Source organism: Colius striatus, chromosome 1 (assembly GCF_028858725.1).
Source record: "Colius striatus isolate bColStr4 chromosome 1, bColStr4.1.hap1, whole genome shotgun sequence".
Classification (NCBI taxonomy): Eukaryota; Metazoa; Chordata; class Aves; order Coliiformes; family Coliidae; genus Colius; species Colius striatus.
In genome coordinates, this window is record NC_084759.1 from 125,654,639 (window position 1) to 125,675,440 (window position 20,802).

The following is a 20,802-nucleotide window of genomic DNA, read 5'->3' on the forward strand; positions in this document are numbered from 1 at the left end:
AGAAGTGGCGCTGAATGATTATTCTGTCTGCAAGAAAGAAATTCTGGCTTCCAAGTGAACAGCAGCTCAGAGACACTAGAGCACCAAGAGGTGGACAGTAGGAATTTGTCTCTGTCAATTTAAGCCCAAGACAGAAAAAATATGACAACCACAAAAATGCTTTACAAGGGCACTTGAACAAACACTTTGGAAGTCCATGGAGAATAATATGCAGTTTCAAATTTTTGTAGACTTCAGCAAAGTCATTTCTAGGTCTTTAATCTTTTTAATGGACTGGCCATATATATTTTGAGAAAGTTTCAGTCTGCTGTAAAGAGAATTGGAAGGAGAATTTTTATAGCTGCCAAGCACCTACAAGTAGGGGAAAAATAATAATCTCGCGCTTTTTATTCATAAGGGATTCTGCTGTGATTACAATGTTTGTTCTTTTCACCAGAGAACAATCTCTCTGCTGAGGTTCAGTAGACAAGATGGAGTTCATAAAATTTGAAATATGAGTGTACATGGTACCTAATAAAATATACCAGTTCTTTTTCAATCGCAAGGATTGATGTAAGGACATAGAGAAGTAAAACAACTTTTTTTAGCTCTGTGTAAGTGCAACAATCTAAAATAGTTCCTTCTGAAACAGTGTTCCACACACTCAAAAGTAAATGACCGTGGCACGTGTGTAGCATCAAAGAACATCAAGCTCCAGCGTTCTCTTCGCGCTGATACACAAAAAAACCCAACTGTCCGACGGAGAACGAAGTTCTCGCTCAGCAAGAAGGACGACGGTAAATAACACACCGTCCAGGTAGCAGGTGAAGGCTTCTCTGTGCCTCTGGGGGACCCGAGGACCCAATACCGGGCCCGGGTGGTGAGGCGCAGGCCTGGGGGCGGCGGCAGACGGGCCGGGCTCCTCGCGGCTCTGCTGCGGGAGAACGCCCGAGGCCGCCCCGGGCGCCTGTAGCCGGGAGGGACGGCCCCCGGCCGGCACGGCGGCCGCAACTGCTCCCGCCCCGCGGGCTCTCTGCCGAGGAAACACGACGCGGCCACCGGCCTCGCTCGGGCCGGCCCGCGGGGCCCACGTGCTCGGCGCGGCGCTTCGAGCAGCGGGCAGGCCGGTGCTAACCCGGGAGGGGCCTCCCTACGGAACGCCCCCTCTTCTGTAATTGATTTTATTTTTAAAAGTCGGCAGGCGGACCCGATGTTTGCGATGCCTGACAATTAGCCAAAGCAGCGGGGGGGGAGGGAGGCGTGCCAATAAACACCGAGATTTGAGGTTAAGCAGCTGTAAATCTGCATTAATCGTTTCAGGAATTCAGCTATTTACAAAAGCTTTAAAGAGCAAACAAATAAGAGAAGGGAAGGGAGAAGAGATAGAAGAAGAGCCGAGTCGTCCTTACCTTCACATTGTTTCCCTTCGCCTTTATAGCCTGGCTTGCAAATGCATTTGTAGGACTTTGGTGTGTTTTGGCAAATCGCATCGATGTGACAGTCATCCGTAGCCTCTGCGCACTCGTCAACATCTGGAAGCACAGAAGGAAGCCCAAGGGGACAGATAAGAAGGGAGACTCAAGACATGGAAAACCGTCAAGCAGAGATGCACCCCTTGGAGAAGCTGTTTGCTGCCGGCCGAGCGTCATCCTGGGTTCGGGAATACCTAAGGTTAAACAACTGAACAAACCAAGGTGTTGCTCCCCTTAAGTGTTTTACCAACACTGCTCCGCCAAGCTGGAGGGACTCGGTCCCACCTTTCGGCATTAGGAAATCATTGGACGTACTAGAAATTAGCATCTGTTGTATAGGTCTGGTACTGGAGACCTTCATCTCAGTAACAGGAGAGCAGCATTTCAATGACCCATGGGGGGGGGAGGGAAGCCTATTTGCATACTCTAGCAAAGAGATTCTCATTTAGAAAGATAGACCCTAGTTTAAATAAACTATTCTGGCAGGGAATGAGAAAAAGAAATATTTGAAGTGCAAACCCACATTAACTCTTTTATTAAGAGTAAAAAAAAAAAAAAAAAGACCATATGAAACTCGGTAAGTTAGCGCGGAGAAAGCAACCTGCGATAACACCATCTCTATGGACTAAAACTCCTTGAGAAGGATAAGGTCCCAGCAGCCATCCCTGCTCGGGCGGGTGCCTTACAGGCAGACTCTGAAAGGGGGGACTCAGCCCGCTTTTCTTGTTTTCAGGGTAGGAAGCCTTTACAAACATTTCAGTGACGGGCAGTCGTTTTCTACCTCGGATTTAAAGAGGATGGGGGAGGGTGGGAGAAGGATGAGAGAAAGTCGAGATTTGGTAGTCGTGGGAATGTTAATGAAGTGAACATAGAAGAAGGGGGGGAAAGAAAAAGAAAAACAAGCTTCGACCTATTCAGGGACGGGGTGTGCTGTTAACATGGAACTTTTAAAGCCCTGTCTAACCTGCCTTGCCTCCCTGCAGACGGTCCCCGGCCACTCTGCGCCCCGCAGTGCCCTTCGCGAGGGGCTCCGGGGGGCGGGGTAGGCGATACCGCCGCCGTCAGCCCGGGCTGGGCTGTGCCGTCAGCCGCGTCCGTCCCGTCAGTAACGCACCTCGCAGATTTCCTCAGCGTCTCATGCCAGAGGCACATCTGGGGCTCCCGGGAGGAGGCGAGCTGGCGGGCAGGGGAGCGCTCTGCCCCGGGGGATGACTTGGCAGCCAGGGGATAACCGGCTGAGCTGCACGGAGCACAGCCTCCCCTCATCACAGTTTGAGGAAGTATTGAGGGGTGCTGCGGAGGAAAGGGGGGGGGGGGGGGGGGAGGTGACGTGTGCAGTTGGTTTCATGCCAATTAGATTAACAGATCCTCCAAAAAAGGTGCACTAAAGTGAAAACAGTGTTATTGTTAGCTTGAAATCCTAACGCTAATTGTTTCAGAAGTGCTCACTCAGCCATCTCCAGTGATAACACCCAGATCCTTCAAAGTCACCGGGGCCAGGAGGGGGCTATTTAGGGAGGGTAGGATGAGCAGATCCTGCCGCATGGCACACAGCAGAGAACTTCTCCGAGGGGGGCAGACGGGGACGGCCTCGCGGAGCATCTCGGGGACCCTAGCAAGGGTATTGCCTGGACGCTCTCTCTATCGTTGTTATTGTTGTTGTTGTTATTACTCAGAAAGAGAGGAACAAAACGCAGAATGTTATATTTTCTGGAAAAACGCAGGGCTACTGTAACCTGTTTCCTCCTTTCTTGTCCATTTCAGCCGCTGAGCCGGTTCTGATTTAGCTATGATTTATGTGAATTAGCTTAGGGGGTCCGAGGGTGTTGCCCAGATCACATACAGATTCAGCCAAGCACTAAAAAAGAAGGTTGAGTTTGCTGCCTTTAAAAAAAAAAAAAAACAAAAAAACCCACAAACAAAAACTACCACCAACAAAAAAAAAAAACTTCACAAAAAAGCCCCAAACTAGAAAAAGCTGTGGTTCATACTTTTGACTCATTAAATCGGCACCCATCTCCCATCAAGATCAGCAAAAGTGACAGCTGGACTCTTTATAATGCCGTCAAAAATTCAAACTGCATTGAGCCAAGGGGGACATTTCACAGCAACCAGAGGATGCCTGGGAGTCAGGCGTGAATGCCAATGAGTCAAATGAAAGGGCAAAACCAAATATGAGCCCCCGCTCTGTTCCACATCTCACATTGCAGTTCTTGGACTTTAAGAACTTCTACGCTGACTTCGTTCATTTTGTTGCATTTAAACTCTTGTATCTGAGGAAAAGGGATTTCCTTACCCCCCCCCCCCCCCCCCCCCCCGCGCCCCCACTTCACCTTAAAGGATTTATTCTAGCACAACTTCAGAGACTGCATACACATCTTTAAGAAATTATTTACAACATTCCTAGGCAGATGAGGTTTTGGGGTTGGGTTTTGGATGTTTAGGTTTTGGGGTTTTTTTCCTTGTATTTGTTTTTAAACACCGGCGCGAGACTTAACATCATTACTGCTATTAAAGAGATACGAGCACGGCTCTTAAGAAACACCAGGACTTTCGGTTAATGCACAGACAGGGAAAAACCTGTGAAGATATAAGAGGCAACGCTTCCCCTGGGAAGTCTCTAGGGTTCAGCACAGATTTATCTCGTAGCCACTTAAGGAAAGTAACTTTTCCTTCCCCGTCTCTCCCTCTAGACGTCCCTTGGCTCTGGCAGTGTCAAACACGCGAGGAAACGCCTTCCCCACCGCAACTTCCAACACCCTCGGCACTATAAGCGGCGAGAAGTGACCTCCCCCTCAACACCTTAATACCGGAGAGAGGAGAGCGGACAACCACGGTCCCCCCGGGGCAACGGCTCCGCGCCGCCCGAGCCCGGGGAAGGCGGCACGGCGGCGGAGCCCCCCTCTTACCTGCGCCCCCGCTGCCTCCCGCCAACCTGCCGGCCCAGGCGAGAGCGAAAAGCAAACAGCAGCGCCGCGAAAAGCAAACAGTGCCCATGATAATGATGCGATCCCCGGCCCCCGGTGCCTGTCTGCGATAAGGGACGCGCTCGGGGCCGGCCGCGCGGAGCCGCCGGCGCTGACGCCCTGACAGCGCCCCGCTGATTCGCCGGGGCTCCCGCGGCGGGGGCGGGGCCGGCCGCCGGGGCGGGCCGGGGCGGGCCGGGGCGGGCCGCCCCCGTCGCCCCCGACACTGCCCCTCAGCGCCGCCGCCGTCGGGGGTGGGGGGTGGTGGTCGGCGGAGCAATTGAACTCTTCCCCGCCCCGAGAGCTGTCTGTTAGTGCGGCGTGTGCTGCTTATCAGCGTGATGCCCGCGTCCCTGCTAGCTGCCGCGCACGGCTCCCAACAGGTAGGGAGCCTGCGGAGAGGCTTCGCCCACGGCAGTCCCCGCTGCCCCCTCCCCGGGCTTTGTTCCCCTTAGGGAACATACCCCGCACCCAGGAGGGCGCCTCCCCGCGGCTGGGAGCCGCTGTTGGGGGCGCAGCCCCGTGCCCCGCGCAGGGCGCCGCGAGGAAATGTGTCCGTCCGTCCCCCACCCCCCGCCGCCAGCCCCGCGCTGCAGGCTCTGACGGCAGACGAGCCGACGATCCCGGCCGCCTATCTCCTTGACAACCACTCAGAGGGATTTTACCCCCCTTCCTGGGCGCACACTAAAAGAAAACTTCTTTTTTTTTTTTTTTCTTGTCCCTTTGCCTTCTTCACGGCCTCGCCTGACTCCCTTCCCACTTGCCTCGGGTCATTGCCAGGCGCCGCTGGTTTTCTCCAGCGTTTCTAGGGCTTTGCTGCAGAGGGGCTTGCCCCTTTCCTGCCAGTCACCCCGCCAGCCTTCCCTTAGTCTTGCCCCTCCAAGCCTCGCTGCACTCAAAGCAACCGCGGCTCCCGCAGGTGACCCGTGCAGCTCTGGTTCGGCCCGGGCAAGACGCTCTCCTCAAAATCATCAGCGAAGCTGTTAACTGCCCCTGCTGCAGATACGTGCTTACGAGTGTGTCACCACCACCTGAAGGAGAAAATCCGTCGGTTTAAAAATCAAACGTGAGAAACTTGCCCCCTCGGAGGCCAATTTCATGACCTCGGAGTCTTCCAGACTGATTGTTTTTAAAGGACGGAAATTGCTTGCCGACGTAGGACTTTGCACACCTATTCGCTTTACACTTTTTTTTTTTTCATACCCCCTCCCCTCCACCCAACCCCCGAAATACTTTGCTACTTTAGCTTTTTAAACTCCTTCTAATTCCCCAGCAAGGTCGTCCGTGGTGTGCGACAGCCACTTGTCATCCAGATGATAAATACATCCCACCATAGCCTTAGATGCCTCTTTTTGTCAAGTTCCTCCCGAATTTATGCATGTTTCAGTACAACGCTCCTGCCCAAAGAGTAGCACTGTTCGGTATTTATATGCCTGCAGAAATGGGAAGGAAACACAAGAAAGGTTGCTCAGCCCAGCTGCTTGATTAGTAAGAAAGAGCCCACACCACTCTTTTTCCTTCATGAAACTAAATAACTAGTGCACGGCGCAAAAGCTGATTGCTTTCTGAATTGAGCATTCCCGTCCTTAATCCTTCCATGGTGAGGCAAGAGTATTATCATTTTAATTCCAGTCCCTTATTTTTGTATGCCTGCGCCTAGGTGCATTTGTGAATTCCACGCTCGAGTCTTGCCCTGGCTACACCGAGCGTTTCCTTCCTGTGGGTCCCCGAGGGATGACCTGGTACCTTAGAGCTCCACCTAGTGAGTTTTACGGCGTGTTGTAGCAGATCGATGGTCACCTCAATAATTACATCCCCTGACCTTTACCTTGTTAACTCAACACGCTGATCTTTCTGGAAAGGCTCTGATTTTCAAGCACTTCACAAATTTTGTCTTGGGCGAAAAGTAAACCTCAGCCTTCTTACTACTTAAAAACAATAATCATATTTAGCCTTGTCATTGCATTTCATGAAATCATGCTACAATTTCTCATGGGAAAAATTTTCCCAAAAGTTTCTTTTCCATGAAGGAATTAGCTAGAAATGTCTAAAACTGAAAGAACTCAGCTTTAGAAAAGTCATAGCGTAATAAGGTTTGCTAAAGCAACAAAATTCTCCAACTGCCTTGGTGACTTGCTCTCCAGCAGGTGTTATATCACATTAACTGCCATCTACTAAGTTACTTTTACAGAAATCGCTACACTTGTGCCTTTTACCTTCCTTCATTCTTTGCACTTAAAATCTGTACAGTACTAATGCTACCTGCATGGCACTCAGGGAAGGGAGTGACCTTGATCCAAATACTGTGCTATCTATATATGACCTTGTGTACTCCAAGGGTGGCATGCAATTGAAAGCTAAAGAGCCCTCATATCAAGTGTCCATCTTCTAGCAAGCTTGCTTTTTTATTTTAAACCAAGATCTTGACTGACATAACATATGAAGAAATACAATAGTACAATGCTTATCAAAAGAGGGTCTGAACCTGAAGTCAGGATCATCACATACAATGAAGAATATGTTCTAGAGTATCAGGCTGAATATTTCCAGGAGGGTCTTTTCAACAGTTTTCCTTGCTAAGGGAAAAAAAAGATCTCTTAGAAAAGGGATCTCTGGGATCTTTCACCTTTTTTACTCTGATTACGTTTCTGTGCTTGTTTATCATCTAACATCATCCCCACGTCAATTGCACAGATGCTTCTGTGAAAAATTTAATATTAGATGTAGTGACTGAGCTGCTTCTTCCAATGTGTCAACTAAGAGTCAGATTCATGACTGGATATCTGCTCTATATAATTGAGGTAGCCAAAAGCTACCATGAGCTGGAAGGGGCTTAAACCTAGGAATCACTTGTTTAAGCTCTCTGTTGATGCGCTTGAGCTCTGCTTGGAAACCTTTGGGCAGCCTGCAACAACAGCCTTCACGTTAATGGACTGCATGGGTTTCTAATGTTCTTCCATACCAATGTCTTTAAAGCTTTTGGGAAATATTCCAATAAAATAATAATGATAATAAAAGAGTTGTGTTTTATTAGGACCCATTTCTTTATAGAGTAGAAGGTCCATGAACACCTCCATACTGGGAAGGCCAAGGGCATACATAGAAGCTTGGCTGCAGAACAGTAGCCTCAGTTTCAGAACACCTTCTCCCACAGACAGGCACCATTCCAAAAATACTTTGAGAAGATGGAACAGCATCTGCAGAATTATTTGGCTTCATCATTTGCTATTTATGAACACCTGGATATTAGGGCCAACACTGCCTCAGGAAACAACACAAGCAATAGACAGGGCTAGGCATCACAGCAGCAAAACTTGGATGAATAGCTGTACCTCTGTGTTTCTGATTGTCTTCTTCCTGTCCATCTTGCCCATTTCCAGAGCAAGCCCCCTGAATCAGGGCCTGTCTACCACTGTACTAATACAGCACCTTATAAAATAACATACTAGCGAGACATATGATAGGGGAATCTTTTAATTTAATTCAAGTTCTTTTCTTTCCCTGAAGTGCAATATGAAGGATCGAGTGAAACTTGGCTCCCTGGAACAGCAAACAAGGAAGTCATCATACCAGAATTTGTGTTGGGAACATAGAATCATAGAATGGTAAGGACATATATAATTTGAACTCCAAACAATATCTATCCAAACTTTATTTAATTATTTTCTATTAGGAAGAAAAGAACAACATAAAACCAGCTCTTCAAAGCAATATAGACTTTTTTGCATTTCTACATATACTTAGGGGGAGCTTTTGAAACTAGAGGCAACACACATGCATAGCTCAATTACATATGCTCAATGCTGTGTTACTTCTTTCCAGGAAAATACAGCATCCAAGTTTCCCAGAAGTTAAGTAGCAGCATGCAGTTGAAGTATGTCATTGATTTGTCCTTGTACTTGGAAGGAAAAAAAATAGTCTGCCATAATCCATAATGAAAGTTTTGTACAAGACATTTTAGTGTCTGAGAAGAGGACATTTTCCTTTTTCCTTGGAGAGAATGAGGAATTACATAGTAGCTGCTGTAAGATTAAAAGGGGATATTTGTCCCACAGCTTTTGTGGAGATCACAGTTTTATCTCTCTCATCAGCGAGATAGTGGTTGAAACCTTGTGGAAGTAGCAGCAAATTTGGAAATTCTGTCCAAAAAAAAATGTCAGTGCCAAACTTTGAAGAAATACGTTAACCCGTGCTTGAGGACAGCTGATTTTCTATTTCTACTGTGATATTACCTTCCTTCAAAATACGTCACCTGCTTCATCCAACTGACCATACTCTTTCATTGCCAGGGTGACAAAAGAAGATTAAAACTCATACAAAAACATTTCCTTCAACCTGCAAATCTTTTAATATGATGAATAATGAGATGTCTTATTGAACACCACGTACCTACAAATTCATAAGCTGCTTTCCCCTTAACTGTCTTATGAACAGTCTTCCACTCAGAAAAATGCTTTAGCAGCTGATGGGGGAAGTTAGTAGGAAGTATAATGCAGAATATGTTTTTTCTTCCTGCTTGGATTGTAACCACTGAGAGAGAATGATGACAACATTAAGGAAGAGCTGACACATATCATCATCACCACCAAGAGTAAAGTACAGAAGATCCTCCATTACTGATACTCACTCCATCCTGGTAAAAGGCATGTTTTAACAAGACAAAGGTAACATCTCAGACAGCTGAATGAAGACTTGACGCATAAAGAGCTGGGTAACACTTCATGACCTGTGTTATGCTTGAGGCTGTTTACAGCAGTTTACCTTTAAAATGAATAAGTGACACCTATAAAAGCTGCAAGAGAAGTTGTATAGAACAAGGTTGTATGTACGACCCATTAGGAGATTACATCACAGCAGGTGCAAAAAGAGGACAAGAATCTGTGGAAACATACATCTGAAAAGCATGTATTTCTTAACTCTATAGCCAAAATACTTTTAGAGGTGGTGACGTGTTGTTGTGTTCACAAGGGGATGGGCAGCAGCATTCTGAAATGGTTTGGTTTTAGGAGGTAAAGACATAAGGGAACCAGAAGGAAAATGTCAAGGTAAAAATGGAAATCAAACAAAAAAAGAAGACTAGGGAAACAGTAGCTGAGTGTTCAGATTTTTGTGCTGGTAGATGTTAGAGAAAGAGGATGGATGGCGAGGGCACCTTCCCATTTAAACAAAAGACATACCATCTCATGGAAGCTAAGCCACAGCATATTTACCTGGACTTAACAGAAAGATGTAGAATGTGCTTAAACGTCAGCATCGAATCCTATTCTGACTACAAAGGGGATGAAGTGAACAGGATCCTGTTACTCTTTGTCCATCCACTAACTTTAGACTAGAGTAGGATCAGAATTTTAACTTAATGACTCCATAGGAGCCTTCAAAACAGTAGCTTTATGCTAGTATGAGTTCTGGTTCCTGATCTGGTACAGATCACTTACCATTTTATTCTTGTCATTGGCAGCTCAGTTACTCCCAAAATTAGTTTTGGTGGTTGTTGTAGTTGCCAAGAAATATGTTATATTGCTGCTGTTTTATCATGCTATCCTTTTGATCACCCAGGTTTGCAGAGTCTTAAAAAGGAAGGCAACTCAGAGGAAAGTACTGTCTTGGGTATTTTAGGATTATGCCAGGCATTTTCAGTTTTAATTCTGGATCATTGTTAACTGCTCTAACTGCATAGGACAGCAACAAGAATTCTAGTAACCCAACAAATAAGAAAGCTTTTGGGTTGTTTTAGAAAACATGTTATGATCAGTCTTTTTAAAATGATCTTAAAAAATGACTACAGCTGGCTCTGATTTCTTCTTCAAAGCCCTGATTAGGGCACTCATGCAGAGGTACTTTCTATTGTTCCCTTTCTTACTGTTATCCCACAATCTCTAGTCAGTTATCTGTGCACCTTCCTGGTCTAATCAAGGCCCTAAACATTCAAGGAACACTGAAGCCTGCACAGATTCATCAGCAAGACTACTCTTGCATATAGACTTCTGCAAAGACTGTCTCAGCAGGCTCAGAATCGTATATTGCAAGATAAAGAGAAGGGGCCATGGCCTCTGCTCACAGTCCCTTTATCCTTCAGCTTAGCTCAAAACCAGATGTGGGAAGTAACGTGGCTCTAATCCACATAATCAGTCCTCTCTGCTCTGTAGGACATACCATGACAGCAGTTCAGAGGAAAAAGTTGAATTCAGAGAGGACTTAACATTGGGAAATTTATTTTTGTTCCAATTCAGAGTCCTGCTTACATTTCTCTCAATCCCCCCACTCCCACCCCCAAAACAACCCAAACAAGAAAAAACACTCCCAGAAGCCCTAAGAATTCCAGAGACTGAAAATTTCAACTGCAGCCTGCCAACTAGCTGCAGAGGTGGGTGAGCTGGCAGAACATCTCACGAAGCCATGGTAAGATTCTGTCAGATCCCTGCATCAGTTCTTTTGGACCTTTCCTGAACCCAAAATGTTTCAGTTTAAGCATTGACAGCAGTAATAAGACTCTAGAAAAATTCCAACAGAAGTTTTTCAATCAAAATTTTTCCCGACTCCACAATTCCAGAAATAATTTCAGGTTGTTTCTCAGGACACCATTCAGATGGGAAAGAAAAATACCTGTAATGTGTCCTGTTTGTGCATTTTTCCTCTTCCCCCATCCACCCATCCTGCCACCAAAAGTCTGTACCGGTTTGTAATTCTGCATTCTTCAGGGAGGCCCACAGTAACAAAACAGCTCTCAAGAATTCCCCTTTAATGTGCTCTACCATGAAAAGGGTCCAGTGCTGTTGAATGTTAGACATTTTTTCATTTCAGTATCTGCTCAATTTACTGCAGGGAGAAAAACTCTTCCATCAAAAACATCTGCTGATGCCAGGTCAGGGCACCAATCCTTTTACCAACACAAGTCCTAGCTAGCTGTGTAGTGGGGAGCTATGTCATGGTGGAAATTTACATACAGATTTCCTAAAACATGCTTATTTACAATGTGCAAACACGTATACGTAGTATCCCCTTGTTTAGCCGCAATCTTTACTGCACATGATCCACAGTGTAAGACCCCATTGCCATATAACATTAATCTTAAGCAAGAAGTATGTTGTTAAAGAGGTTCTTTAGATCAAGCCATGACTTTATCCAGTAAGCCTAGTCTATTACCAATAGTAACTTGTATCCTAGACAAAACCTGTGTAGGTGCCTATATTGAAATATAAAGGCGTGTAATTATTTGTCCTGTAATTAGTTACATTTTAATTCAGTTATTCTGTTCATCCACATAGCTGAACTGAGATCAGCTTTGATCAAGGAGCCTGCATCTCCCCGGCCTTGACTGTGGTCTAGGCCTCTTCAGCTGTGACGAATATAAAATTCTCCATCTGTCACCTGGACAGACAAGTGTGTATCAGGTAGGTGGCAGCAGAAAGTTAGGCCTATAGTCTGTATAGCCTTGAGGACTGTGGTGTTCACCTGATGAGCAATGACTACCAGAGTGGCACCATAAGACAAAGGTTCAATATGAGAACATGCAACATCTTTTACAGTCCTATAGTATGCAACTGTGTTACCATCTCTAGCTATGCTCAGATTAGCCAAAGATTGTGATCTTGAAAATACTTTGATGAAGCTTCTTTAACTACCAGAATATCATTTAACTTTCAAGAAGACTGAGTGGGTTCTTTGAAGGAGGGATAAGCTGTGCTCTTCACATTTTTAGATATTCAAACACTTCTAGTCCAAAAAGTTCTAGTCTAGTCCAAAAGACTGGCCCAATAAAAACCATAAAAGTTGGATCTAAGAATACAGTTATGTGTTTATGTTTTATTGTGCACAATACATGTAAAATTCAGTTTCCACAGAATGATGCAGCAATAAACAAAGAACGTGTTTTGAGTGTAATCATGCTGAGCTTCTCAACACACCAGATAAGAACCTGTTGTGAGATAGTGACATCATTCATTGTCCAGAGAAGGGCAAAGAAGCCGGTGAAGGGTCTGGAGAACAAGTCTTACAAGGAGCAGCTGAGGGAGCTGGGGATGTTTAGCCTGGAGAAAAGGAGGCTGAGAGGAGATATTGTCACTCTCTACAACTTCCTGAAAGGGAGTTGTAGTGAGGTGGAAGTCAATCTCTTCTCTCCAGTAACGAATTATAGGACACAAGGAAATGGGCTCAAGTTGCTCCAGAGGAGGTTTAGATTGGATGTTAGGAAGAGCTTTTTCACCAAGAGGATTGTTAAGCATTGGAATGGGCTGCCCAGGGAGTTCGTGGAGTCACCATCCCTGGAGATATTTAAAAGATGCATAGATGAGGTGCTGAGCAATGTTTAGTTTAGTGATTGGCTTGGCAGTGTGAGGTTAGTGGTCAGACTTGATGATCCTAAAGGTCCTTTCCAACCGTAATGATTCTATGAAAAGAGTCTCTTTTCTCTCTTAAAAGACACTGAAGAAAATAATCTTCTGCCTCCTTTGAACACTTCTCTGTTCAGAAGCACTATTCTGTCTACTGGGAAGTGGTTGAAACTTCTTATCTGTTAAGATTTTTGCCTCAGACTTCTCTCAGTATCAACTAATGCCTCCTCTTCTTAAAAAAAACCCCAAACTCCTAAGTCTATACACCCATGGGTGCTGACATTTGCAATTCATGTAACTCAAGTTTGCAGAGAGTTTATCAAAACAACAGGTCAGCAAATGTTTATTCCTTCTCCCGCACTTTTCCCAAGTCACAGAATCACAGAATCTGAAGGGTTGGAAGAGACCTCAAAAGATCATCTAGTCTAACTCCCCTGCCAGAGCAGGACCACCTAGAGTAGGTCACATAGGAACTCATCCAGGTAGGTTTTGAATGTCTCCAGAGGAGACTCCACAACCCATCAGGGCAGCTTGTTCCGGTCCTCTGTCACCCTCACAGAGAAGAAACTCTTCCTTGTGTTCCTTTGGAACCTCTCATGTTCCAGCTTGTACCCTTTGCCCCTTGTCCTATCATTGAACATCATTGAGAACAGCCTGGCTCCACCCTTCTGACACCTGCCCTTTACGTATTTGTAAACATTAATGATGTCACCCCTCAGTCTTTTCTTCTCCAAGCTGAAGAGCCCCAGCTCCCTCAGCCTTTCATTAGAAGGGAGATGCTCCACTCCCTTAATCATCTTGGTGGCCCTCGCTGAGCTCTCTCCAGCAGTTCCCTGTCCTTGAAGTGAGGGGCCCAGAACTGGACACAGTATTCCAGATGTGGTCTCATGAGGGCAGAGTAGAAGGGGAGGAGAACCTCTCTTGACCTACTGCTCACAGCCCTTCTAATACACCCCAGGATGCCATTGGCCTTCTTTGCCACGAGGGCACATCGCTGGATCATGGTCATCCTGCTGTCCACCAGCACCCCGAGGTCCCTTTCCCCTACACTGCTCTCTAACTGTTCATTCCCCAGCCTGTACCGGTACATGAGGTTCTTCTTTCCCAGATGCATTTCGTATCCTTGTTGAATTTCATTAGATTTCTCCCCGCCCAACTCTCCAGCCTGTCCAGGTCTCATTGAATGGCAGCACAGCCTTCTGGTGTGTCAGCCACTCGCCCCAGTTTAGTATCATCAGCAAACTTGCTGATAGTGCCCTCTGTTCCCTCATCAAGGTCATTAACGAATATATTGAACAGCACTAGTCCCAGCACTGACCCCTGAGCGACTCCACTAGATACAGGCCTCCAACTAGACCATGCCCCATTGATCACAAGTATCTGCCTTCTTCCCTTCAACCAGTTAACAATCCACCTAATTTTCTGATCATTCAGCCCACACTGTCTCAGTTTTGCTGTGAGGATGCTGTGGGAGACGGTGTCTATAAATACTTTACTGAAATCAAGATAAACCACATCCACTGCACTACCACCTGGTTACATCTTCATAAAGGCCACCAGGTTGGTCAAATAGGACTTCCCTTTGGTAAAACCATGTTGACTGCTCCCAATGACTCTTTTGTCCTGGAGAGAGAACACAGGATAAGTCATTCCATCACCTTTCCAGGAATGGAGGTGAGGCTGACCGGTCTATAGTTACTCAGCTCCTCCTTCTTACTCTTTTTGAAGACTGGAGTAACATTTGCTTTCCTCCAGTCCTCAGGCACCTCTCCTGTTCCCTATGACTTACTAAAGATAGTGGAAAGTGGTTTAGCAATGACTTCTGCCAGCTCCCTCAGCAATTGCAGGTGCATCCCGTTGTGGCCCATGGATTTATGTACATCCAGATTGCTCAATTGATCCTTAACCCAATCCTCATCAACTAAACAAAACTTCTACTTTAACCTGATGTCCTCTGGAGTCTGGGGCTCCTCAGGACAGTCTCCAAAAGTATAGACAGAGGCAAAGAAGGCATTCAGTAACTCTGCCTTCTCTGTATCCTCTGTCACCAGGGCGCCCACCTCATTCAGCAGTGGGCCTACATTGCCTCTAGTATTAGTTTTGTCTGCAATGTATTTGAAGAAGCCCTTCTTCTTGTCTTTGACCTCCTTTGCAAGATATAACTCCAATGAGGCTTTAGCTTTCCTAGATGCCTCCCTACATCCTCTGACAACAGCCTTATACTCATCCCAAGGGGCCATCCCTTCCTTCCATGATCTATAAACTCTCTTCTTCCACTTGAGTTTGTCCAACAGTTCCCTGTTTAACCATGTGGGTCTCCTGGCTCCCTTGCTTGATTTCCTACCTGCTGGGATGCTCTGATCCTGAGCCTGGAAAAAGTGATCCTTGAATATAGACCAATTGTCTTGGGCCCCTTTATCCTCTAATACCCTGTCCCATGAGATGTCCCCTAGCAATTGCTTAAAAAAGCCAAAGTTGGCCCTGCAAAAGTCCAGGGTTGTGATCCTGCTTGGTATTCTGTTCCTGTCGCACAAGTCCCATGGATTATATTTCAGAGTTCTATGCTGACTGCAGGTGCAACTCCAGTTGCTGTCAGGGAGCCCAGGGCTCATGGGCCATGCTCATACAAATGGCAGCCCTTTTTCCCAGTACTGCTGTGAAGGACTCAGAAGTGACCTGCCTCCAACAGAGAAAGTAAGCAATCCTCCCCAGACTCCTTATACTGAAAGCCCGCTGCTTCTCTGTGGCAAAATGGTTATCTCACACTTCTATGTTTTCCCAGAAATTATCTTTAAAGAAATCAGGAATCAGGACAGCTTAGTAGCCTACCTCATCCTTAAAAGCACAGCCTGCTCAGTTCCACACTTGCAGAGGCTTTTAAAATACATCATCCTACCCAAATATACACCAACAATTCCACAACCATTTGGAGAACCCAATTATAATTTTCTTCTAAATGAGTTCTTCTCCCTAAGGGCTCTCCAGAGCAGCCAATACTTTAGTGCACTAAGCTACCTATGAGATAGCTGAAACTCAGACTAACACAATTCCTGTCAGGCAGCTGCAGTTTCAGGTGGTGTGAAATGGCAAATAAAAGAGAAGATTATAAAATAGAATTAAATGCAACATCCTCAGGAGGCCTTGATATAGAAAGGGTAAAATTTCACTCACCTTAATCCTGCACAACATCCTGTTCAATTGAATGAACATAGCTGTAAAGACAGCAGGGTTTGGTCTCATATGCTTACTGCTTCTCTTTTCAATTACATTAAATGCATGGTGTAGACCCATTAATAATGTTGCAGTTTGTTTGTATTAATATGTCATTAGAGACAGATTGGATTAACACAGGTATACTAAATTACAGTGAAAGTAGCTTACAGAAGAGAACAGGATCGTAAGACTAGCTCACAAAGGTGCGCTCAGAAAGTCCATGAAATCAGGATATGCATGCTATCATTAAGTGAAAATAAAGGGAACAGAAGGTATTGACTACTTGAGAGCTTCCAGATAAACTCTCATGGTATTTCAACTGATCATGCTTTAATTACAAATCTAAAATAATTTGGAATTCATTGCAATCAAATAACTAGAGTAGAGTTACAGAAAAGCAAAAACAATACTCATCCCACCAATTGCCAAGTGAATGTAAAAAATCCTTGGACACCAAAAAAGGCCAGATTAGGTGTATATAGATACTTACTTGGGTCAAGACCAAGACTGCAGATAGCACATGTAAGATCTTGTTAATATTCAGGCCCTGCTTTAAACATAACATCTCAGGTTTCTCTCTTTAAACATAGAAACAGACAACTTAACCTACTTGTCAGCATCTACCGACTTCACACTGAACATGGTGACACCTACCTCCTACAGCTTTCCTTGTAGGTTTTGTCTTCAGCTAGCATGTGATTAAACATTCAAACACGGTCCCAATTCTCATCTACTTTCCACTTCTGCATGACCAACCCAACAACGCAGAGTAACATAGAGCTTTCTACTGTCTCTGTTCATCCCTCAGTTATGCACTCAGGTTCATGTCAAGGGTGTGCAAATCCTGCCAGATCTAAACAGCGAGATGACCAACTCTGCAGGATGCAAAGCACTAGTACCAGCCTTGTGGGAAGCTTGCACTACATATCCTAGTTCAAACTGAACACAATGGAGATGCAGTAGAGCCCACAACTATATCTGTAGTGGAAGGATACCACGAGTGGCTGGGTAACAACTGCAAGCACTGTCAGCTGTGCCAATCGGAATCATTTGTACATCACTCAGAGGTCCCATTGCTCACTAGCTATGGCTTGTCAGCCTAGGACTACATATATTGTTTTGGGAAGAAAGCTTAACAGGAACTTTCTCTCTAGATACCAAAGTTACATAAATGTTATTCCACACAAGGAACTGACAGGACACAGCTCAAGAATGACTCCCACACCAAACAATAGTAACTTCAGCAGCCTTCCAGTTTTCAATTTCCAAAATAATTTATGAGGCCAGCACAGGAAAATGCTTCTGCACAAAGACATTGATAAATGTTCGTGAACTAGATCTCATAATATAAGACAGTATTATTCTCCCTGAGTAAAGATAAGGGAAAGAACATACAGAGAGGTTAAGTGACTTCCTCAGGTTCACATAGAAAGTTTGGAAACTTAGAAATAGAGCTGAGACTTTCAAAGGGATTTCAGGTATATTATACAACTCAGAGTGGTGTAACACAGGGACTGCGAGCTCTGGGCATATTTGAAATCAGGCCACTTGAGAGGGTCCACAATTGGGCAACTGTTGCTGATAATGACCTTGGCAACTTGGTCCATACTCTTGACTCCTGCTCCACAGTCTTTAGTACTGGAGCGCACAGTGTGCCGTCCTACTAAGATACAGTGGAAGCTAATTAAAGATTGCAACTTAGCCACCCAAAAACTAAAGCTCCATGTTCATTAAACACTGTTTTGTTTTCTAATCTGTTCAGTTGAGCTTAAATACATTATTTTTAGACTAGAAATTTGGGACAAGTTATGCTCCAAGAAATCCTTTCACTCAAAAATAGATGATTACAACAGTTTCTATAAATGTAAATTGTTTTACAGACAAAGACAGACATTACAGTTTGTTCTAGCATTCACTGAAATTAAGCCAGCAAATCTCTCATGCCAGTGCTATAACAATAATCATGCTGATAGTGTTATTTCAGTTTACTAAAGCCAAAATGCAATATGCTACAAATTAGATCAAGCACCAAATAAAATTAAGCAAAAGATAAGCAAGGCTAAAGGAAATAAATGCTAACAAAAATTGAAATGTTTACATTTCTTTGCTGGCTTCAGATACAAGCTCGACAGATATAAGTAATCTTATGTTGAACTATAGCTTGATTTCCCCCATCATATCTCCTCCCTCTTTCATTTATTTATATTTTTTTCTTAAATTTAAAAGCAAATTTTAAAGTCAAAGATATTATGAGGGAGCACATTTTGGTTGTAAGGATAGGGGCTTTAGGATAGGGAAAGGAAAACAGAGCTCAGACCAATTAAACGCTTTAGAGAAGAAAGGTAGATCAATGAAAAATGCCAGAGGGCAGACATTGCTTAGAAAGAGGAGAGACTTTGACAGATTTGAAATAGCTATGTTCTACAAGGTCCATAATGGCAAACTAAAATAAGTTGCATTCATACTCTCAAATATTCATGGGAGAATAAGGTATCTGATACATCATGGATAATATAGATCTATGTTTTTGCAGGCTGAATAAACAAGACACATGACCGAGTTAGTGTTTGGTGAGTACTTTGAAGATCAAAAGCAATATATAAAATGTGAGGTGTTATTCTTAAGACACCCAAGGCAGCCAGCCTTCGAACTCAGCTGTTGAATTATTAGTCTTATTGATCTGGCATTGCATTATTTTTTACACCACAAAACCCGTTAGCTTTCAAAAGAACACAGGCACTAAAATGACAATAGTCATAAAAAGATTTTTAATTTGTGACTTCAAAAAATTATATTCCAATTTTGGCAAATTACTAGGAATAAGAACCAAAACTGCCATTGCTGAATGTATCCTTTGACTGTAACTATAATTTAAAAGCATTGTCCAATGTAATTTCTTCTTTTTTCACACAGTGATTCCAGGCCAATTATTTATCCCCCCTCCCTCCCCCCCATAAGAATAGTGTTTTGAAGTCAGCCAATGAAACATGTTTTATTTAAGGACTATATTCCTAGAGCAATGGATTCTTTGGAGACCTAAAGGTTGCAGAGCACTTCATTAGTTCCACATAATGAAAGAATGGTGCAATTGAAGGAGGTCTCTAAGGGAGAATGGTGTGAAAATTAGAGACCCGTCTGCTCACTTGGAAAAAAAAAACAACTCAAAAAAACCCCAAACTCCAAAAAATCCACCAGAAAAAAAGGAAAAAAAAAAAAAAAAAAGAAAAATGGGGGAAAATAAAAGGAAAAAAATGAGAAAAATGAGAAAAGGGGAAAAAAATGCGGACTTTCTAAATAAAGCACACCGTCTCCATTCAGCCCCGGGAGAAAGGGTGCCTACTCAATCCTCTTACCGTTGACAATATAATAAAACCAGAGGAACTTTTTTGAAGTAGATCTGCACATTCCACATTTGGATTGAGGGGCAATGGACTGTTTAAATTGCTATTTACATTTCCAGCTGTTTTACCAGTGATTTGCCCAACTTAATAGCTCTTTAAGCTTTTAAACAAGAAAATAGCTATTCTCACGACTCAAAGAAGAAACCATGGTTATTTCAGACTGCCTCTATTGTAAAAGGCTTAGACCTCTCTGTCTTTATAGATGCCCTTCCCTTTATAGTACTTCCCTTTTCCATCTCCTCCTACTTTCTAAGTCTTCTTCCATTTTTTAGTTCACTTTTTATATTATATACTTTTAGCAACATAATGCATCTTTGCTGATACTGCTGATTCTAGGAAAAAGTTTGCAGGCAGCCATTGAGGTTCCCAAGAGATACTTAAGTTAGCATGAAAATTAGATTTGTGTGTATAATCTTCTGCTAGTTATTGGGGAGTTAGCCAATGTTAAACAAATGGTCTAAAACTATTGAAAAATGTGTATTTATTTATCCACTTTCCTCTGGGGATGTATTAAACTCCAGAAGTGTGTACAGGCATAATGTAAACTGTATTTTCTGCTTATTTTTCAGGCAAAGTGGAAGAGGAGGGCAAAGGGGCAATTCACAGATAAGAATGAGACTAAGATGAAAGGTTAAAAAGGGGAGTGGGGGTTATTTCGTAGTGGCTCTATAAACCACCGCAATTATTTTGTTATAATTTGAACCCATTAGCTTGTTTAACCTGGCACTAATAAACTGTAAAATCATGAAGAAGAAATTAAAAACCAAAACCCACCTCCTGCTCTTCCCTTGATCAAAGCTTCAGTGTTTTCCTTTTATTAACTTTGAATGTCCCCTGTGTTTACAGATGATTGCAACACTAGTCAGATAGCAGGGCAAGTAATCAAATCCAAACCTTACACAAAGCAGTAGCAGAAACTCTGATTAAATATTTCAAAATGAATACAGTTCACTAAAGAAAATTATAGTAATGTCTGGAAAAATAGAAATTATTTTCCTTTTAGACTGAATTGTAACTTAAATATTTTGAGAAAAAGGATTTGGAATTGGTATGATGCTAACCATTTGTGATTTTGTTTTAAAGGTAACACTTCATATTTAACAGTCAATATATCCTAAACTAAAATTCCAATTTTTTGTAAGACTCATAAATGATAGTTTATGATCCCCAAACTAGCATACTGGCTGCTGATGAGCAAATGTTTGTCCTGGTGTCATACACTGGCAAGTCACTGACAACATAGCAGTTTTACTAGGCAAGACAGGATCAATGTGTATTTGAATTATTGTGTTATAAGAAAATTGGCTTAAAGTGGAATATCTGCTCCTTTCAAAAAGGAAGGGAAAAAAACCCACACACCTGAGTCACTGAAAGGTGACAAAGTTCTAGAGAAAGTAAGTTTAAGGGTAAATCAAATGCTGTCTTTCATTGCAAAGTAAAA

At 43.7% G+C, this 20,802-nt stretch overlaps 1 protein-coding gene across 1 annotated transcript in view; it reads right to left on the bottom strand.

Annotated features, from left to right (window-relative positions):
- SCUBE1 (signal peptide, CUB domain and EGF like domain containing 1) overlaps positions 1 to 4,448 on the bottom strand; it is a 212,253-nt gene extending 207,805 nt beyond the window's left edge. Inside the window, exons 1-2 of the mRNA XM_061988784.1 lie at positions 4,361 to 4,448; positions 1,389 to 1,511 (exon numbers count right to left, since the gene is read on the bottom strand). Coding sequence (XP_061844768.1) covers positions 1,389 to 1,511; positions 4,361 to 4,448 — 211 coding nt within the window. The remainder of the gene's footprint in view (positions 1 to 1,388; positions 1,512 to 4,360) is intronic.
- Between the last annotated feature and the right edge of the window lie 16,354 nt (positions 4,449 to 20,802).